Source organism: Pseudonaja textilis, chromosome 5 (genome assembly GCF_049901715.1).
Source record: "Pseudonaja textilis isolate UNSWEBS1 chromosome 5, rPseTex1.2, whole genome shotgun sequence".
NCBI lineage: Eukaryota > Metazoa > Chordata > Lepidosauria > Squamata > Elapidae > Pseudonaja > Pseudonaja textilis.
In genome coordinates, this window is record NC_141994.1 from 26,579,046 (window position 1) to 26,598,605 (window position 19,560).

At 40.6% G+C, this 19,560-nt stretch overlaps 1 protein-coding gene across 24 annotated transcripts in view; it reads right to left on the minus strand.

Moving 5' to 3' along the window:
- The window catches only part of PPFIBP1 (PPFIB scaffold protein 1), a 92,378-nt gene that overhangs the window by 32,124 nt on the left and 40,694 nt on the right, over nucleotides 1-19,560 (minus strand). For 6 of the 24 annotated variants that reach the window (XM_026700959.2, XM_026700949.2, XM_087934314.1 and 3 more), the window contains 13 exons: nucleotides 18,646-18,743; nucleotides 16,635-16,840; nucleotides 13,025-13,111; nucleotides 12,700-12,813; nucleotides 12,341-12,472; nucleotides 11,521-11,613; nucleotides 8,632-8,724; nucleotides 7,210-7,321; nucleotides 4,663-4,695; nucleotides 2,919-2,980; nucleotides 1,854-1,938; nucleotides 1,578-1,735; nucleotides 255-385 (listed from right to left, as the gene is read on the minus strand). In XM_026700959.2, coding sequence (XP_026556744.2) covers nucleotides 255-385; nucleotides 1,578-1,735; nucleotides 1,854-1,938; nucleotides 2,919-2,980; nucleotides 4,663-4,695; nucleotides 7,210-7,321; nucleotides 8,632-8,724; nucleotides 11,521-11,613; nucleotides 12,341-12,472; nucleotides 12,700-12,813; nucleotides 13,025-13,111; nucleotides 16,635-16,840; nucleotides 18,646-18,715 — 1,376 coding nt within the window. In that variant the 5' untranslated portion in view covers nucleotides 18,716-18,743. The remainder of the gene's footprint in view (nucleotides 1-254; nucleotides 386-1,577; nucleotides 1,736-1,853; nucleotides 1,939-2,918; nucleotides 2,981-4,662; nucleotides 4,696-7,209; nucleotides 7,322-8,631; nucleotides 8,725-11,520; nucleotides 11,614-12,340; nucleotides 12,473-12,699; nucleotides 12,814-13,024; nucleotides 13,112-16,634; nucleotides 16,841-18,645; nucleotides 18,744-19,560) is intronic. The other 18 variants (XM_026700977.2, XM_026701000.2, XM_087934317.1 and 15 more) reach the window with 5 other exon arrangements.

The following is a 19,560-nucleotide window of genomic DNA, read 5'->3' on the forward strand; positions in this document are numbered from 1 at the left end:
GTCATCAATCATGCTCTCCAATTAGAATTTTGTGCAGCAGAAACCTCAGTCATCTAGTTACTATCTTTCTATTTATGGAATGCACTTTTGATTTCCAAGCTGCGGCACTGTTCCCCCCTCCCTATCTGTTGGCAACTCTAAAAAGACCCTAGAAATATTTTATGAGTTGACCAGAAGTATATGGATCTAAAAAAAATTATTACATTCAATTTCTTCACGAAAAACCTAGGGAGTATTGCATAAAGTGTTCTTACCTGCTTTCACTTTCAATTTCCATCTTGGATGGGACATTTCCTATTTCACTCTGTTCTTCTGAATGTCTGAATGGTTGTGAAAAAGAAGGAATGGAAACTTGCAAGACGCTAGTGTGGAGCTGGGTGGAATTCTACAATTTAAAAAGAAACGTCGTATTTTGCACTAAGCGACAACAGATAGCTCGTGATGTAACTGGAACAATCTGGAATTGAACACACTCAAAACCATAGAAATGGTGGTAGACTTTAGAAGAAACCCTCCCATACTACCACCTCTTACAATACTAGACAACACAGTACCAACAGTAGAAACCTTCAAATTTCTAGGTTCTACTATATCACATGACCTAAAATGGACACTTAACATCAAAAATGTCATCAAAAAAGCACAACAAAGAATGTTCTTTCTGCGCCAACTCAGGAAGCTCAAACTGCCCAAAGAGCTGCTGATCCAGTTCTACAGAGGAATGATTGAGTCTGTCATCTGCACCTCTATAACTGTCTGGTTTGGTTCTGGAACCCAACAAGACAGACACAGACTCCAGAGAGTAATTAGGACTGCAGAAAAAACAATGGCTACCAACCTACCTTCCATTGAGGACCTATATACTGCACGAGTCCAAAAGAGGGCTATGAAAATATCTACAGACCCCTCACATCCTGGACATCCTTCCCTCTAAATGACGCTATAGAGCCCTGCACACCAGAAGAACTAGACACGAGTTTTTTCCTGAACGCCATCACTCTGCTAAACAAATAATTCCCTCAACACTGTCCAACTATTTACAAAGTCTACACTACTATTACTGTTAATCTTCTCACCACTCCTTTTCATTCATCCCCTCCCACTTATGACTGTATGACTGTAACCCTATTACTTGTAGCCTAATTATTTTTATTGACTGTTTCCTAGTATGATTTGATTGCTTATTGTACCCTGTGACTATTATTAAGTGTTGTACCTGATGATTCTGGACTCTTGATGAATGTATCTTTTCTTTTATGTACACTGAGAGCATTTTCACCAAGACAAATTCCTTGTGCGTCCAATCACACTTGGCCAAAAAAAGAATTCTATTCTGTTCTGTTCTGTTCTGTTCTATTCTATTCTCTGTTCTATTCTATTCTATTTATTAGCCTAATACGGAAGCGTAACACAAGCTCCATAACCTGAAACCGTCAAGTTTTCTCCTGATATAATTTAAGGTCTATAGTACAAATTTTTTTTTAAAAAAAAAATGTTCTAAATCTGAAATTGAATACCCATTCGGTTTCCCAGAAAGTGTCGGACGGGAAGCTAACGGACGGAAAAAATTGAAATACCTCTTCGGAAGTTGTGGTCCTCAACTCTTCGTGGTTTGGAGAACTTGAAAGCAGAGTGGAAGAAGGAGTTTTGTCAGCTTCGCTTAGATTCTGTGGTTCTAACAAAATTGAGGAGACCGATGCTGGACTCCCAGATTCCTCGCTGTCATCATCCTTGCCTAAGAATAGAAAATCAGACATTTATAGATCAAGCGTCTTCTTTGCCATCACGGGTTTGCCATTCTGCAGGTAGAGCGGAGTGGAATGGAAGATATGGAATGGAGTGGCATTCTATACCTTTCTTCCCTTGAGCCAAAATGACCATATCCTGCACCTTCTTGTAGCGATTGAGGGACTGGCGAAGGTCCTCGATCTTCCGATCCTAAAACAAAGAAAGGCCTCTCTTTGAATGACTTAAGGCATCGAATAACAAGAGTTGGAAAGGATCTTAGAGGTCTTCTAGTCCAGGCCCCTGCCCAAAGCAGGAGATCCTGACCAAGCATCAAACTGATTTAGAAATAAAACACCTGTTTAACACAGTTATGGTTCAGTGGTATGGTTGAACAACACGCTGAATGGAAGAATGTAAACGCAACTTCTATCCGTGATACCTGAAGGCATCCAGGTATTTTCCCAGGATTGCATGTGAAGCAAAATGCCTTACTCTAAAACCCTGGAAGCTCCGGGATCTTAAGAGCAAGGGGTCCTTGGTGCTCTTTGAGTTTGGTTGCTTTCTTGCAGACATTTCATTACCCAACTAAGTAACATCATCAGTGCTGAAAGGGAGGGGGAGGGGGAGGACTGTGGGGTCCTTAGTGCTCCCTGAGCTTGGTTGTTTTCTTGCAGACATTTCATTACCCAACTAGGTAACATCATCAGTGTAAGTGTTAGGTAATATCATCACTAGCACTGTTACCTAGTTTGGTTAATGAAATGTATGCAAGAAAATAACCAAGCTCAGAGCTCACTAAGGGCCCTACAGTCCTCCTCCTCCCATCCCTCTCCTTCTCTTTTTCCTTTTTCTTCTCCATATCCTTCTAATTCTTCTCCTTCTCTTCCTCCTCTTTCTCCTCCCTCCCATCTGCCTTCTCCTTCTCTTTCTCCCCCCGCCCTTTCTGTATTCCTCTTCCTTCTTCTCCTCCTCTCCACAAAACCCACTCCCTTCTAGCCCTGATGTTGTTACCTACTTGGGTCATGAAACGTCTGCAAGAAAACAACATTACAACTCTTTATTGACCTTAAAAACTCCAGCAGAATTCATAAATTCCAGCTTTTATGACTGGCCTTGGACCTCAGGGTCCCCAACTCAATACCTTCTTTTGAGTTACCAAAAGCAAAATGAGAAAATACGTTCATGCCTACCTTTTCTTCATTTGCTGCCAGTAAAGATTCCACGGCCTTCTTCATCTTTTGAACTTCAACACCTAAAAGATAAAGACTACTGCTTACATTCCCGTGGAAGGTTAGAAAGAAAACCAATCTTGACCAACTCTATAGTTTAACACGAACCAGGAGAATTACAGCTAGATTCCTTTCAGTTAAACCCCAAATTTAAACAGAAAGAAATCAAATTAGTTTTTAATGGAGAAAGGGGCATGTGACGATCATGCGCATTGAAGGTTAATAATCGTCATTCCTTGCACGCTTCTCGTCCATTACAGTACCGGCAGCATTGAAAGACACTGCAAGCCAACTTGTAAATTGAAGTCAACACAATGTTAACCAAAGTGACAAATTTTAAATCAGGGGGCAATGTGTGAAGGACTCAAAAGCAATGTAAAATGGGAATTCTAAAAACGGCGAGTTTTTGATTTTCGACTCACTCTTACCAACTAGGCAACTGTTGCTCTGTAAAATACAATGGGAATGCTCAATCTTATTCATTTGTCATTAACGTTACAAATCTCCAGAGATTAAAACATTGATGAAATAACATCAACAGCCGCAAACAAAGTGATGGGAAATGGAACAGGTGAAGAAAAATAAAAAGAGTACGAAAAAAACATGGTAATGGATTATATCGAAGTGATTCTGAAATGAGAGATTTATGACAAGAAGGTGGATGTCTCTACTGCCATAAAATGTCATGCTGATATGTGGTGGTGCAGTGGTTAGAATGGGGAATTGCAGACTGACTCTGCCCACTGCCAGCAGTTCGATCCTGACTGGCTCAAGGTTGACTCAGCCTTCCATCCTTCCGAGGTCAGTAAAATGAGGACCCAGATTGTTGGGGAAAATATGCTGACTCTGTAAATCACTTAGAGCGGCCTGTAAAGCACTATGAACTGGTATATAAGTCTGAGTTCTATTGCTATTCAGCCTTAGTTTCACACACAAAAAAAACAGTAGAAGATGCTAGCAAGGACCATTTTGTGATCTCTGATAAATAAAATCAATTAGACTTGTGAGAATGGAATTTATCAAAGGTACTAGTTGCTCTCAGATCAATTCAATCAATCCAGTCGAACCAAAATGGAGACCTTTGCGTTACATGCTAAGCGGGTTCCCAACTGTGAACCAAGAACTATTGCTATTAGAAATCCATCACTTCCCTTAAAGGGAAAATACAGGTAGTCCTCAACTTACAACAGTCCATTTAGTGACCGTTCCAAGTTCCAGCAGCACCAAAAAAATGTGACTTATGATTGCTTTTCACACCTACGACTACGGCAGCCTGATCACATGATCAAAATTCAGACGCTCGGCAACCGGTTCATATTTATGACAGTTGCATTGTCCTCTGGAAAACTTCTGACAAGTAAAGCCAGATTTACTTAATAACCATGTTACTAATTTAATAGCTGTGGCAATTCACTTAGCAACTGTGGAAAGTCTGGTCGTAAAATGGGGCTTAACAACCACCATCTCGTTTAGCAACAGAAATTTTGGGCTCAACTGTGGTCGTAAGTCAAGGACCACCTGTAGAGCATTTAAAAACCACAAGGGTCCCCTTTACTGTTTCCCTCGCTGAACTAGAGATGAAGGGTGAAGATGAGGTGAGGGGTTTTGTTAATATGGTTTTCACATGATACATGCAGAAAGCACTACTGGGAAAACAATGTGTGAAACATGTTGGAGAGAGGACATTAAAAAAAAAAACCCTTACTTTTGTCTTTCAGCTTCTTTTTACAATTGTCATCTGTGCAGGAAGACCCACGAGACAAATCAACGTCAAACCTCCTGTAGCGCATTTGTTACCAGATTTGTTCACAAATTGTTCTGACCCAGCTCCCTGAATATGACAAACCCTCTGTAGTTAAATCAATGATTCCTTTATTAGGAGCACCAGCAGTTCTGGTAACAAGTCCAGCTGGCCACAAAAGGAATAGTTGTGTTAACTCATAAAACATTTTGTATACACGTTTTAGAATTGACACCAGAAAGAAGGGGGGGGGGGAGTTTCAAAGAGCAGGCAGCAGTGTGGAATCGAAAGCACATTCCATTCATATTTTCTTTAAAGACTGATTAGATGACTGAAGCTTCTGCCCCGCAAAAATCTAATTGGAGAGCATGATCGATGACTCTTGGCTATGGATGTTTTTCATTGGATGATACACCCAGAGGGGTGGGGAGAAAAGCAGGATAAAGGGTGACAGTGAATTACATTTCTCAGAGTTGACTATGCGCAGGTTAGTGCCAGATGTAGAATATTAACTTCAAATAAACCCTCTTTAGTTTTGGGAGCGTGGCTCGAGGCTCACAATTTAATTGGAGTAACTGCCGGAATTCTGACAAGGTGTCTGCCACATCTATTCATCTCTGCCACCTGTCTTTTATCCCCAGAGCTCTGGTGGGGCTTTGCTACCAGCAGTGGCTCTTCCATCCTGAGGACCAGCCCATAGATTTCCGCTGCTCTCCTCTCCTCTGCCTTCTGCGCATCAGGCACATCAGGCACTGGACCCAGCTGTTCCTCCTCTTCCTCTCCACCTCCAGACCTGGGGGCTGTTGACACTCCATTTGAGGGCTGATAGATGGCCCAGGCTCTGCCTGCACCCCTCTCTCTGTCAGCTCCATTCCCTCTTCCCCCTCGGAGCTCCCAGGTTGCTTTGATGCTGACCCTGACCCCCACACCTCCTCCTCCTCTGATTCGGCTGGTGGTGGCCGACAAGCCACAACATTCATGTAAAAATCTAGAACCGCAAAAGCAGTTCACGTAGCATGCCTACTGCAAATCTCCTACCCCCAACCACCTTGTGAAATTGGGTCAAGAGGGAGTAACTGGTAAAATCACTCCCTAAATTTTCACAGTTGAGATTGACCTGATTTTTAAAATCATCCGCATCTTAATGTCTTCACTTTTAAAGCACAATGCAAAAATTTTATTCGTGGCTCACAGGATGCCACCGATAACAATCTGCATCATGACGTTGGGGTAACCCATCAAATGTAAAACCTTTGCAATAATATAGATGCATTTATTATTTCAAAGGTTTAATTATGTAGAGTTATTTAGTTATTTTAAAATTTAGCTATTAAATTTAGCTAATTGAATCATTTTAAATTAACAAACTAATACAACTCATATGGTTTGTTGGTTAAAAGGTTTGAAAAAGCACCAAACACACCCTCCTTGTTCCCAGATGGATAAAATGCAGCATTGATTGCAATTTGGTAAGCTGTCCAGAATCAAAAATTGACTTGAATGGCCTCTAAACTGAATAAATCAGCTAATTATTACACTCGGAGCTCACACATCTTCAGAAAGTAAAACCAGTTTATAATGCCATAAATCAAAAATTTGTGGCTTCTTACTTTAGTTAAAAAGTTCGTTTAGCTTTTATTAAAGGTGTACATTTAGCTGTTCCTTGTTCTGAAATCTTCAACACTGTTTCATATTTGCTGATGTTAATTTCAAAGGGTAAATGCTTAGTTTTTGAGGTCCGTGTTTTAAAAGAAAATTGTTCAGCCTAATTTTAAGAATGTCCAAAGTAAATTTTCTACTCCTAGTGACTTACAGGTAGGGTGTAGGGGGAGAGGCAAATACAATTGACTTGTTCCTGGTGTCAGGATTCCTGCAGTTGCTCTAATTAAATCACAAGCATCAAGCCAAGTTTCAAAAGGATTCCTGCAGTTGCTCTAATTAAATCACAAGCATCAAGCCAAGTTTCAAAAACTTCGAAGGATTTATTAGGAGCAAACATGTTGGCATGACTTGTATGAAGCCAATTCTGAGACACGTAATTCACTGTCAGCCTTGACCCTGGTTCCCCACCACCCTTCTGGGTGTATCATAATTCATATTCTCCAACGAAACATGTTCATAGCCAAGAGTCATCAATCACGTTCTCCAATCATGTTCATAGCCAAGAGTCACCAATCACATTCTCCAATGAGAGATTTGAGGGGCAGAAATTCCGGTAGCATAGTTATAATTTTTGCAAGATGTGAATGGAACACACTTTCAGTTCCAAACTGCTGCACTGCTCTTTCAAATTTCTCTCCACCTTCTCCCTTCTGTTCATGGCAACTCTAAAACAGGCATAGAAATGTTTTATGAGTTGCCATTTGGCTTGTTAAAAAATAATAAGCAACCATCTAGCCCAGGATTTCTCAACCTTAGAAACTTTAAGATCTGTGGCTTTCAGCTTGAACTGTATGGACTTCAACTCCTAGAATCCCTCACAAAAAAAGGTATTTACAATTTCCACCTCACCTTTGTCATTGATGTCAATGTCTTCTTTGACTTGAAGGACCAGTTTCTCATGCAATCGTTTTATCTCCGATTCCTTCTGTTCTAATTTCTCTTTTAAAGACAATAGTTCTTCCTGAGCAGACAGGGGGGAAAATATATACATATATTATTTTGTTTTTCACTTCTAAAAAGGGACAGGTTTAAACCAACGTTGGCTGTTTAAAGTAGAGATGGCGTTCATTTATTTTGAAATAATGGCATTTCAAAGGTGTCAATTATATCACGGGCAGTCCTCAACTTACCACGATAATTGGGACCACCAGACTTTCTATGGATATATAAAGTGGTTGTTAAGTGAGCCACAACTGATTTTATGAACATTTTGCAACCGTCATAAATATGAATCCATTGCCAAGCATCTGAATTTGGATCATGCAGTCACGGGGATGCTGAAATGATTGTCAGCTTGATGATCTGTTATAAGTCACTTCAAATGGCCATTAAGCAAATAGTTGTAAGTTGAACCTTACCCGTGCAAATATAAAAATAACCTGTCTTCCAGCCAAAAACATAATCCATCTCTGATTTAAACATTCAGTATCCTGGGTTGAACTGAAACGTGATCCTTAAAGGATCTTTGTTACCATTTGCTCATGCATGACACGTTTTCACCAACAATTACATGTACAATATCGACAAGCACAATTCTACCCTCGCTGCTTTCAGTGGAAGTGAGTCCAGACTGAAAGTTCTTACAATGATATCTTTCACAAACAAAAAATGATTCAAGCAGGCTTTGATGCTTAAAATGATTTTTAAAAAACAGTGTATGTGTAGGAATGTAACTGTGTACTCTGTACATTTGCGCATAAGAAAAAAAATGCAAACATGGATAAATGGATAATCTATGATAGAAGATGTTTTGCTTCTCCTCCAAGAAGCTTCTTTGGTTCTTTGGAGAAGAAGTCAATTGGGATCCTCCCTTTCTATAAAATCAAAATACTAGAAGGATCTAATAATCCAATGTAACTTTTAAAAAAATGTGGATAGGCCAAAAACCAAGGAATATTCTCTGCAATAAAGGTACGCTTGTCAGCCAAGATATAAGAGGTTAATACAGCTGCCCCAACAAATGGAATATTGGTTTACAATAAGGAAAGCTGAGGTGGTGTTTCTTTTTTAAAAGCTCAGCTTAACGCATTTCAAGAAAGAAACCGGCAACTGATGGTTTTGTGTATTAGGCTAAATCAAAATAAAATAAAATAGAAACGCACACAGATACTTTTGGTTTAGTTGGAGACATACATCGGGGGGGTGGGGGTTATGTAAGAACAGGAGGAGAAAAAAAATCCATACATGCACCACACCAAAAAGGAAAAAAGGTTTTAAAATGAAGACGAACAAGATGGTAAAGAGCCACGGAAATCCACCAATCTACCAGACCTTCAACATTTGACATTTTTGCTCCATCCGTTGCTTTTCATACTGCATCTGGCTCACTTTGATTTTCATGCTAGAAAGTTTGGCCATTAAAGACTGGCAAGAGGGACAGAGGATGGAAAGAGAAGTAAAGATGTAGGAAGAGAAAAGGCTAAATAATAAGAATAATAAACAGCCCTATTACGTTCAACGTGAGAGGGATGGTGACCTTCAGTGAAAGATAGGCCTATCAAAGGACACCAAACCTTTGAAGCAGAAGACTTTATATTAGCCATTATGAAGGACAGATCTAACGTAAACTGCACAATGTGGCGGATCAAATGTTTGCTGTGCTCTGGATTTGATCTTCAAATCTTGTGCTTTGAACCATGTGAGAAGGTGAATTTTGCTCCTCGTCTTCAACTTCTGAAAGCAGCCGTGTCTTTTTCTCTACGACCCAATCCCAATAATAATCTTCTCTTATCTATCTATATTTATTATTTCAGCATAACTCTGGAACACCTTGGGCAATTTCAACCAAACTTGGTACACAGATTACTACTTATTCTCTGGAAACAAATATTGTGGGGGTAAGATACCCCTAACACCTCTCAGGGTGTGTGTTCTGTTAAGATACACCCTGTTGTGCCTTCAAGTGGCTTCTACCGTACTGCCTTAAAATGGCTTCTATTGTACAGTGCTGTGGAGTTGCCATAGTATCGGGTTCACAGTATTCCACAAGGGGTCTCTCTTTGGTAATGGGGGAAATCCAACATTAGAAATTACGTTTCTTCCAAGTCACTGAAATCAGGGCTTTTCCTGTCTAATACAGGATTAGGATAAATAGATACCCAGGCAATGCCGGGTTATCGGCTAGTGGTTGATAAAGGAGAAAATTTGTAGCTCAGGATTGAAATGAGAGGTCCTTGGTGCTCTCTCAGCTTGTTTGTTTTCTTGGAAATGTTTCATTACTCTAAGTAACATCATCAGTGCTAGTCAAGCAATGATGATGTTACCTAGTTAGAGTAATGAAATATTTGCAAGAAAACAAGCCGAGAGAGCACCAAGGACCCCTCATAATGATTGATGATTGTCACTCGACCAGGAAGGACATCACAGAACAAAAACAGATGATTTTCAGTTCACAGTGTTTATGAACTGTGGGTCTGTGACCTTAACAAACTTATACCTCTCCAAAAATTTAAGGACACAGAATTTCAGGCAGAAGTCAATAACCTATAAAGGAGAATGTTTGTAGTTCAGAGTTGAAATGACTAGCACTGATAATGTTACCTAGTTGGGTAATGAAACATCTGCAAAAAACAACCAAGCTCAGAGAACATATAGTCTTCTTCTGTTTTTTCCTCCTCCTCCTCTCCACAAACCCCACTCCCTTCTAGCACTGATCATGTTAGTTGGGTAATGAAGCGTCTGCAAGAAAACCACCAAGCTCAGAGAGCACCAAGACCCTTCAGTAAATAATCTATCGTACAGAAATAGGACTTGGTGACAAAGAACTTTTTTTGAAAATGGCCAATGATCATGCTTCAGAGATCTGCCGACTTATGGAAGAGATTCTTTGGGGTAAGTCATAATATTCTGCTTTTGGTATTATTATGAGGAAGATACTTCTAAAATTCCATTTGAGAGATGTGTTTGCCTATTAAATCTGGAGGTGTTCAAACAGCCAACACATAGAACTTTACTACAGCTTCTACAGAGATGTTTGTAATTCCCATAATTTTCTCCTCTTATATCAACACCTAGAGCAACCTGATGATACTTGTAGCTTTTTGCAAACTGTAAATTGATTAGATTATGGCCCAATATTGAGTACCAGCTGTAAAAAGTAACCATTGATTAATAAAGTTCTCCCACATTTATATCAACTATCACGATTATTTATATTACTCTATTTTTAATTATTTTAACACTGATTTCGGTTATACCTTCAAGCTTTGGCTTTGGGCTGTAAGAAAAGATTGGGAAGTCGCAAGCTTGGGAAATGATGTGGCTGCTTTCAGAATCTGTAGACCAGAAGTGGGGAATGACTTGTGGACTTCAACTCCCAGAATTCCTGAGCCAGCCGTGTTGAAGACCATAAGTCATAAAGGAGCCATTGTTCTCCACCTTTGCTGTAGACAAGATTCTACATTTGGGTTCCTACACACACAAAGCACAACTCTGGTGTCAAATCAAAGTGATTCTCAACCCCATTGTTGGTCTTCTTAAACAGTTGAGACTTTCAAGAAGATATTGGACTGCCATTTGTCAGAAATGGTGTAGGGTCTCCCGCTTGGGTAGGGGGTTGGACTAGATGAACTACAAGGTCCCTTCCAACTCTGATTATCTGTTATCTGTTAGTTCTAGAAACTCACTTTTCATATCATTTTCCAATGTGGTCTTCCAATTAGCATGAAATTATGTACCCAAAGATCTAACTTTCTCTTTCCAAAGAAGGTATCTAGCCACCATCTCCTTTTTCTACATCAGCAAGATAAGTAGGCATTTTAAAATAAACCCCATGCTAATTTCTTAACAAATGTGATATCTTGCACTTTCCTTCTGTGAATTACACTCTTAAGGGCTAGCATATATAACTATAGAAAGAGAAAGCTGCATTTCTGGCTAGAAGTCTAGCTTGCTTTCGACAATTCCTCAATTTTCCTTCTCTGATGTGAAGAAGGAAACATTTAAATGTCAGCCATTCCCAAAGCCAGTCTCATAGAAACGGCTTCTAACCATCATCTGGCCATACCACCTGAAATCCAGGTTTAAGCCAATCATGTTCTGGCTGCCACATCAATGAATCAACCTTATGTTAAAAAAGAGAGAGAGCCTTGAAGATAGATACATATGTCATGAGATAAAGATGGCCAAAGATGCATTTCTTTATCTGTAACATGGACTTACTTTGGTAGACTTAAGTTTTTTCTCATATTGTAGTCTTTCCCTGTCCATTTCTCCTACTTTTAAGCGCAAATCATTAACTTCCTGCATTAAATCCTGTTTCAAAATAAAAGAAGTGAACAAAAAGATTTGAAAGTCAAGAAAACAAGGAGAAAAATTCACTGGAGACACCTGAGCTACCTACCTTCTTCTGTCTTCACAGAGGCAGTCTCAAAATGGCTGCATTGAAGGCTGACTCTGCCCACTGCCAGGAGTTCGATCCTGACCAGCTCAAGGTTAACTCAGCCTTCCTTCCTTCCTCCCTTCCTTCCTTTGCTTCACTCATTCCTTCCCCCCCCTTCCTTCCTTCCATTTCATTCACTCACTCCTTCTCTCTCCTTCCTTCCTTCCTTCCTTCCTTCCTTCCTTCCTTCCTTCCTTCCTTCCTTCCTTCCTTCCTTCCTTCCTTCCTTCCTTCCTTCCTTCCTTCCTCCCTCCCTCCCTCCCTCCCTCCCTCCCTTCCTTCCTTGGTGGTGTAGTGGTTAGAATGTAGCACTGCAGACAAATTCTATCCACTGCCAAGAGTTTGATCCTGACCAACTCAAGTTTGACTCAGCCTTCCATCCTTCCAAGGTTGGTAAAACGAGGATCCAGATTATTGGGGGCAAGAGGCTGACATGTGTCAGCCACTCAGAAAGTGCTATATAAGTCTAAGTGTTACTGCTATTGCTATCTTACCTTCAACATGGACGTTGAAGGAGAAACATCATGTTAGCAAAATAGTGAAGATAATTGACCATAGCATTTCCCTCCAAAATATTTTTTTTCAACTTCTTTGACTCACGTCTGCATCTCTGAATCTGTCTTCGTAATCCATCCTGTCCTTTTCCACTGCGGTCAGCTTGAGCTTCAGGTTGGAGACCTCGGCTATGAGATCCAACTTCTGAGTTTCTAGAGATGTTCTGCTTAGGAGCTCCTGGTTAAAAAAAATGAGAAGAGAATGAATGCATTAAAGGAAGGGGAGAGAAAGTTGGGGCATCTTTGGAAGTTGTATCAAATGTAGAGGAGGAGGAGGAGGAGGAGGAGGAGGAGGAGGAGGAGGAGGAGCCCTCTGTGGATAAGCAGGCAAGCAATGTGTCAAAAACAGAGGAGATTCAACCCAACAAAACCCTTTAGTCACACAGGCAGAGAAATAGGTGGTACCTGCTGTAGCATTTCTTCCGTTGAATTCAGCTTCTCTCTGTTTTCCTCCAGGCACAACTCCAGATCTCTGATCTTCTCTCCCTGAGCATCCACTTGGTCAGTGAGGACGCTCACCTGTGTTGAAAGAAAGAAAGAAAGAAAGAAAGAAAGAAAGAAAGAAAGAAAGAAAGAAAGAAAGAAAGAAAGAAAGAAAGAAAGAGAAAAGAAAAGAAAAGAAAAGAAAAGAAAAGAAAAGAAAAGAAAAAAAGAAGGAATAATAAAAACAATTCAACATTCCATAATTTTTGAGTATGCCAACCAAAGAAAGTACTTTCTTCACACTCACTTGCAGAACAAGAGATTCCTTATCGCTTTCCAGCCGGGTCAGTCGATCCTGATAGACATCTCCATTAGCAGACAAATGTCCATTAATCTGGAAAATGAAAAGAAAAACCCTGGGTTGCTGGTCACGTTGCTTTCTCGGTAGGTTCAAAATTACTTTGTCCATGACAAAGTAAAAAGGAATCTCAAAGGTTACAAGATGGGAATCCAGGATGTCTTCTCACCCTGTATCCCATGCATTTGTTCTCTGTTTATTCTTTGCCATCTCCTCCAACTTCAAGATGACCCCAAAGATAATTAAGGCTAAAACATCTAAAGAACAGTTGGTGGAATTGGGTAGGTCTAGTTTAATGAAAAGAAGGACTCGAGGGGGACATGATAGCAGCCTTCCAATATCTCAGGGGTTGCCACGAAGAAGAAGAGGCAGTCAAGCTATTCTCCAAAGCACCAGAAGAACATGAAACAATGGATGGAAACTCATCAAAGAGAGAAGCAACCTGGAACTAAAGAGAAATGTACTGACAGTGAGAACAATTAATCAGTGAACCAATTCCCTCCAAAAGTTGTGAATATCCCAACACTGGAAGATTTTAAGAAGAGACTGGGCAGCCATTTGTCTGAAATGATATAGGATTGATCCTAATCAGCTCAAGGTTGACTCAGTCTTCCATCCTTCCAAGGTTGGTAAAATGAGGAGCCAGGATGTTGGGAGCAATAGGCTGACTCTGTAACCCTCTTAGAGAGGTTGTAAAGCACCATGAGGTGGTATATTAGTGCAATTCCTTCCTTCCTTCCATCTATCCATCCATCCATCTTCTCATTGCTCCTTATTACCCATCCCCTCCCACTTGTGACTGTATGACTGTAACTTTGTTGCTTGTATCCTTACGATTCATATTGACTGTTTCCTGGTATTATTTGATTGCTTATTGTACCCTATAACTTTACTAAGTGTTGTACCTGATGATTCTTGACTCTTGAGGAATGTATCTTTTCTTTTATGTGCACTAAGAGCATTTGCACCAAAACAAATTCCTTGTGTGTCCAATCACACTTGGCCAATAAAAAATACTATCTTCCTTCCTTCCTTCCTTCCTTCCTTCCTTCCTTCCTTCCTTCCTTCCTTCCTTCCTCCTTCCTTCCTTCCTTCCTTCCTTCCTTCCTTCCTCTCTTATTCTCTTTCTTAATCTCCTTTCTGATGGCACAGTGGTTAGAATGTAGTGCAGGCTGTATTGCAGGCTGACTGTACCCACAGTCTGGAGTTCAATCCTGACCGGCTCAGGGTTGACTCAGCCTTCCGTCCTTCCAAGGTTGGTAAAATGAGGACCCCGATTGTTGGGGGCAAGAGGCTGACTCTGTAAAGCTGCTTAGAGAGGGGCTGTAAAATGCTATGAAGTAGTATATAAGTCTAAGTGCTGTTGCCATAAATCTCTCACTGAAAGACAGGCTGAGCAAAGAGGGCCATTATATAAGGATATAACTTTATCCTTATTATTAAAGGCACATCTATGGAGGACCATGCCTCAACAACGATTTTCCAGGAGAAAATGTTTCCGTGATCAGGGAAAACACCAGAGAAGATTTCCCTGAAGACCTACATTCAAGAATTCAGATTGCATGTAGTCTTCTCTTCCAGTAGATGGCAACTTTGGACAACTGCAAATCAAGCTTTTTATGAAGAATTTACACATCACAATCAAAAGAGACAAGAGCATTTTTGTCGTCTTTTTCAATAACATTATGCAGGGTTGCCTATAGCTTCTCATCTAATTACCCTATACCATTTGTCTAAAATGGTATAGGGTTCCTGCCTGAGCAGGGGGTTGGACTAGAAGATCTCTAAGATCCCTTGGAACTGTGTTGTTCTTTTCTTATTCTTTTCTTATTGTGTGCTTTTATTTTATTGTATTCTATTTTATTCATTTCTTATTCTATTCTAATGGGATTAATTGTATTCCATTCTATTCTGTTCCATATTCTGTTCTATTCTATTCCATTCCATTCTATTTCACATTCTATTCTATTCTTTTCTATTCTGTTCTGTACTGTACTATACTGTACTGTACTGTACTGTTCTATTCATTCCATTCCATTCTATTGTTCTGCAAGCTGATTTTTGTTTTTCAATGTTAATGGACGGACAGTGCGAAATTAGAACTGCAAACTGGGCTCAAGTCTGGTTTTTTCCTAAACTTTCCTTTCACCAAAGAACTGGATAGCATACATCATCATTTTTAAAAGCATGAGTGTTTTTCACCATTATTAATTGGCCATCAATTTACATGACGAATTACAGAAGGGGTAAAAGTAGTTCAGACAATAGTAACTGAATTTATTCTAAAATTTATTCTAAATTTATTCTAAATTCTAAAAGGCTGAAATTATCATAATTTGCTTACAAGATAGTAAGATATAATGCAATCCTACATGCATTGTCAGGTTAATATCAAAAGTCAGTTACGTGGGAAATATGAGAAGATAACAACCTTCTATCTAAATTCTTTCTTTCACTCCTTTTTTCTTTCTTCTCTTTCCTTCCTTCCTTCCTTCCTTCCTTCCTTCCTTCCTTCCTTTCTTTTTTCCTTCCTTCCTTTTCTCTTTTCCTTCCTTCCTTCCTTCCTTCCTTCAACACCATAAGATTTTGACAAGCATGTCACATTGCATCGCATTCAGGGTCAAAGCACAGAGGCACTTCCAGGTTGAAAGGATCAGCAGATGACATCACCGTTGCCTAGGGAACACCCATTTGGGGAGAATCCTTTCATGTCTCCAGCAGGAGCTGAAGCAAAGGATGGGAGTTCACCCTGACCCACCCAGCACTCGGGTCTCGAACACGGGCTTGCTAACCTCCTGTCCAGGGTTCCAGCCACTTGAGCCACCATTCTTTCTTTCTTTCTTTCTTTCTTTCTTTCTTTCTTTCTTTCTTTCTTTCTTTCTTTCTTTCTTTCTTTCTTTCTTTCTTTCTTGCCTTCCTTCCTTCCCTTTTCTTTGTTTACTTCCCTTTCTTTTTCCCCTTCCCTCTTTTTCTTTTTCTTTCTTCCATCCTTCTTTTTCTTCCTTCCCTTTTCTTTCTTTCCTTCCCTCTTTCTTTTTTCCTCCTTCCTTCCCTTTCTTTCCTTTCCTCTTTCTTTCTTTTTGATTTTTTTTCTTTCTCTGTCTCTTTTCTTTCCTTCCCTTTTCTTTGTTTCCTTCCCTCTCTCTTTCTGTTTTCCTTTCTCTTTCTTCTTTCCTTTCTTCTTTTCCTTCATTCATTCCTTCCTTTTTCTTTTTCCTCCCCTCTTTCTTTCTTTTCCTTCCTTCCTTTCCTTTCCTTTCTTTCTTTTCCTCTTTCTTTTTCTTTCTCTCTCTTTTCCTTCCTTCCTTCCTTCCCTTTTCTTTCTTTCCTTTCCTCTTTCTTTCTTTTTCTTTCTTTCTCCCACTCCCACTCCCTCTCCCCCCTCTCTCTCCCTTTTCCTTCCTTCCTTCCTTCCTTCCTTCCTTCCTTCCTTCCTTCCTTCCTTCCTTCCTTCCTTCAACAAATATTTATGTTAAAAATCCTGGGTTGTTTTTTTTAAGGCTGGGCCCCACTGTATATTGTTCACCATAATTTACAATGACCCATGCATTGGTCTCACCATTTGGTTTTGCAGCCATTCCATCAAAATCTCGGCCGTCGAATCGGGGACCTGGCACCTCAGTCCTTCTTTCTCGTCTATTTCCATCATCTCCAACAAACCCCGGAGGTCTTCTACCAGGTGCAGAACCCGCAAACTTCCCATGAACGGAGACGTCGGGGACTGGCAATCAAACAAGCCATTGGAGTATTCCAGTGCTTTGGACCCTGGAGGGCGAGGGTGAGAATGAGAAGGTTAAACCTGCAGATTGAACATCAAATTATCCAGGGAGTCCTCAACGTACAGCCACAACTGAGCCCAGAATTGATGTGACTTCAGTGAGAAATGTGTTAAGGGAGTTTTGCTCCATGGTTACGATCAGATCAGATAATCAGAGTTGGAAGGGACCTTGTAGGTCATCTAGCCCAACCCCCAACCAAGCAGGAGACCCTACTACACCATTTCTGACAGATGGGAGTCCAACTCTTCTTGAAAGTCTCAAGTGATGATGCTCCCACAACTTCTGAGGGCAACTTCTGTTCCATTGCTTGATTGTTCTCACTGTCAGAAAGATTCTCCTTATTTCTTGGTTGAATCTCTCCTTGTTCTGTTTCCTTCCACTGTTCCTTGTCTGGCCTTTGGGGTCCTTGGAAAATAGCTTGACCCTTCCTCTTCTCCGGGGCAGCCCCTCAAATATTGGAAGGTTGCTATCCTGTCTCCCTGGTCCTTCTCTTCCCTGGACTAGCCATGCCCAGTTCCTGCAACTGTTCATTGTATGTTTTAGTCTCCAGTCCCCTCATCATCATGGTTGCTCTTCTCTGTCCTTTTTCTAAAGTCTCCACATCTCTTTTATCAGAGGTGGCCTTCAGCAGGTTCTGACTAGTTCTGGAGAACCAATAGTGGAAGTTTTGAGTAGTTCAGAGAACCAGCAAATACCACCTCTGACTGAAGATTTTACAGTATCCTTCCCCTGCCATGCCTACTAAGCCATGCCCACAGAACTGGTAGTAAAAAAAAATTGAATCCCACCACTTGTATAAATCCTTCCATTCCCCACCATCCAGCCAGAACTGAAGAAGCTTCTGGGATGAGAAGCAAAATATTTTCAAAGAAAAACTAGAAAGTCCAGTTGCCTCTTGAAATAAAAGCACCTCTGGGACAACTGAGGACACAGACAAACCTCCAAGTGGCCTCAATGACTCTCTAAAAAGGATGCAAATGGCCAGCTCTCTGCAAGGAGTGGAAATTCAGTGGTGGTCTTGAGCTGGTTCGGGCCAGTTCTGGAGAACCAGTAGCGGAAATTTTGAGTAGTTCGGAGAACCGGCATATATACCACCTCTGACTAGAGACTTTACAGTATCCTTCCCCTGCCACACCCACCAAGCCATGCCCACAGCACTGGTAATAAAAAAATTTGAATCCCACCACTGTCTTTTATAGTGTGGTGACCAAAACTGGATGCAGTACTCTAGGTGTGGTCTTACTTACTAAGGCTTTACAGAGGGGTATTAGTGCTTCACTTGATCTTGATTGTATCCCTCTGTTAATGCAACTTAGGATTGCGTTGGCTTTTGGGGACGCTGCTACATGCTCCTGGCTCCTATTTAGCTGGTTATCCCAATTGCTGGGTGGGTGTGGCCATGGTGGGCATGGCCTACCAGAACTTCTGGGAGGGTTGTTTTTCCCCCCTCCCAGAGCCTCTGTGCAGACCCTGCACTTACCTGCATCGAAAATGGGCCGCATGGAGACTTAAGCCACTTTATTCCATTGTAATGTCAAACGGTCACTAAACGGACTGTTGTAAGTCAATCCCTCAACCTGGAGAGCCTCCAAATTTAGTAACTTTAAAGAGTTGGGGACTTCAACTCCAGAATATCCCACAGCAATGAGGTGGCTGGCTGAAAAATTCTAAGAAATGAAGTCCCCAAAGTCTTAAAAGTTGCCAAGGCTGGAGAAACTTTGACCTCAACTACAAGGTTTCTCCTCCAAGGATGAAATGCAGAGATAAGGAAGAATGTGACGGATGATCTACCTGCAATAATGCCATCCATCTGTTCCAAAGCTGCAGCCAGCATCTCACTTGCATCTCCCATCATGGTCATCCTTCTGTAGGGTAGCCACCACTAAAACCTAGAACAAGGAGGCGACAAAGAGTTACGTAGGAGTTACACATTTCAGAAGCCAATCGGAAACAATCTGCAAATTCAGTTCAGTGTTCGTTGAACATCGGGGTTCTTCTGTCTTGGGTTAGAGACCGTTTTCACACAAGGTGTATTATCCAGCCTTGCTCTAACATAGCACCCAAAAGGCATGACAAGAAACAATAGAAGGAAACTAATCAAGGAAAGAAGCAACCTGGAATTAAGGAGAAACTTCATAAGACTGAGGACAATCAACCAGTGGAACAGCTTGCCACTAGAAGTTGTAGGTGCTCCATCACTGGAGGCTTTTAAGAAGAGACTGGAGAGATATATAGATGATAGATAGATGATAGGTAGGTAGGTAGGTAGGTAGATGATAGATAGATAGATAGATAGATAGATAGATAGATAGATAGATGATAGTTAGATGGATAGATAGATAATAGTTAGATGGATAGATAGATAGATATGGGGGGGTGATAGAAGATAGATATGGATGGATGATGGATAGATGATAGAGAGAGAGGTATGGATAGATGGATGGATGGATGGATGATAGATAGATAGATAGATAGATAGATAGATAGATAGATAGATAGATAGAAAGATAGATGATAGATATGGATGGATGATAGATATGGATGATAGATAGATAGAAAATAAATAGATGATAGATAGATACGGATGGATGATAGATAGACAGACAGACAGACAGACAGACAGACAGACAGACATAGATAATAAATAGATGGATAGCTTGGGCTGTAGGGAAAAGGAACATTACAGTGATTGGAGGTGTGTATGTA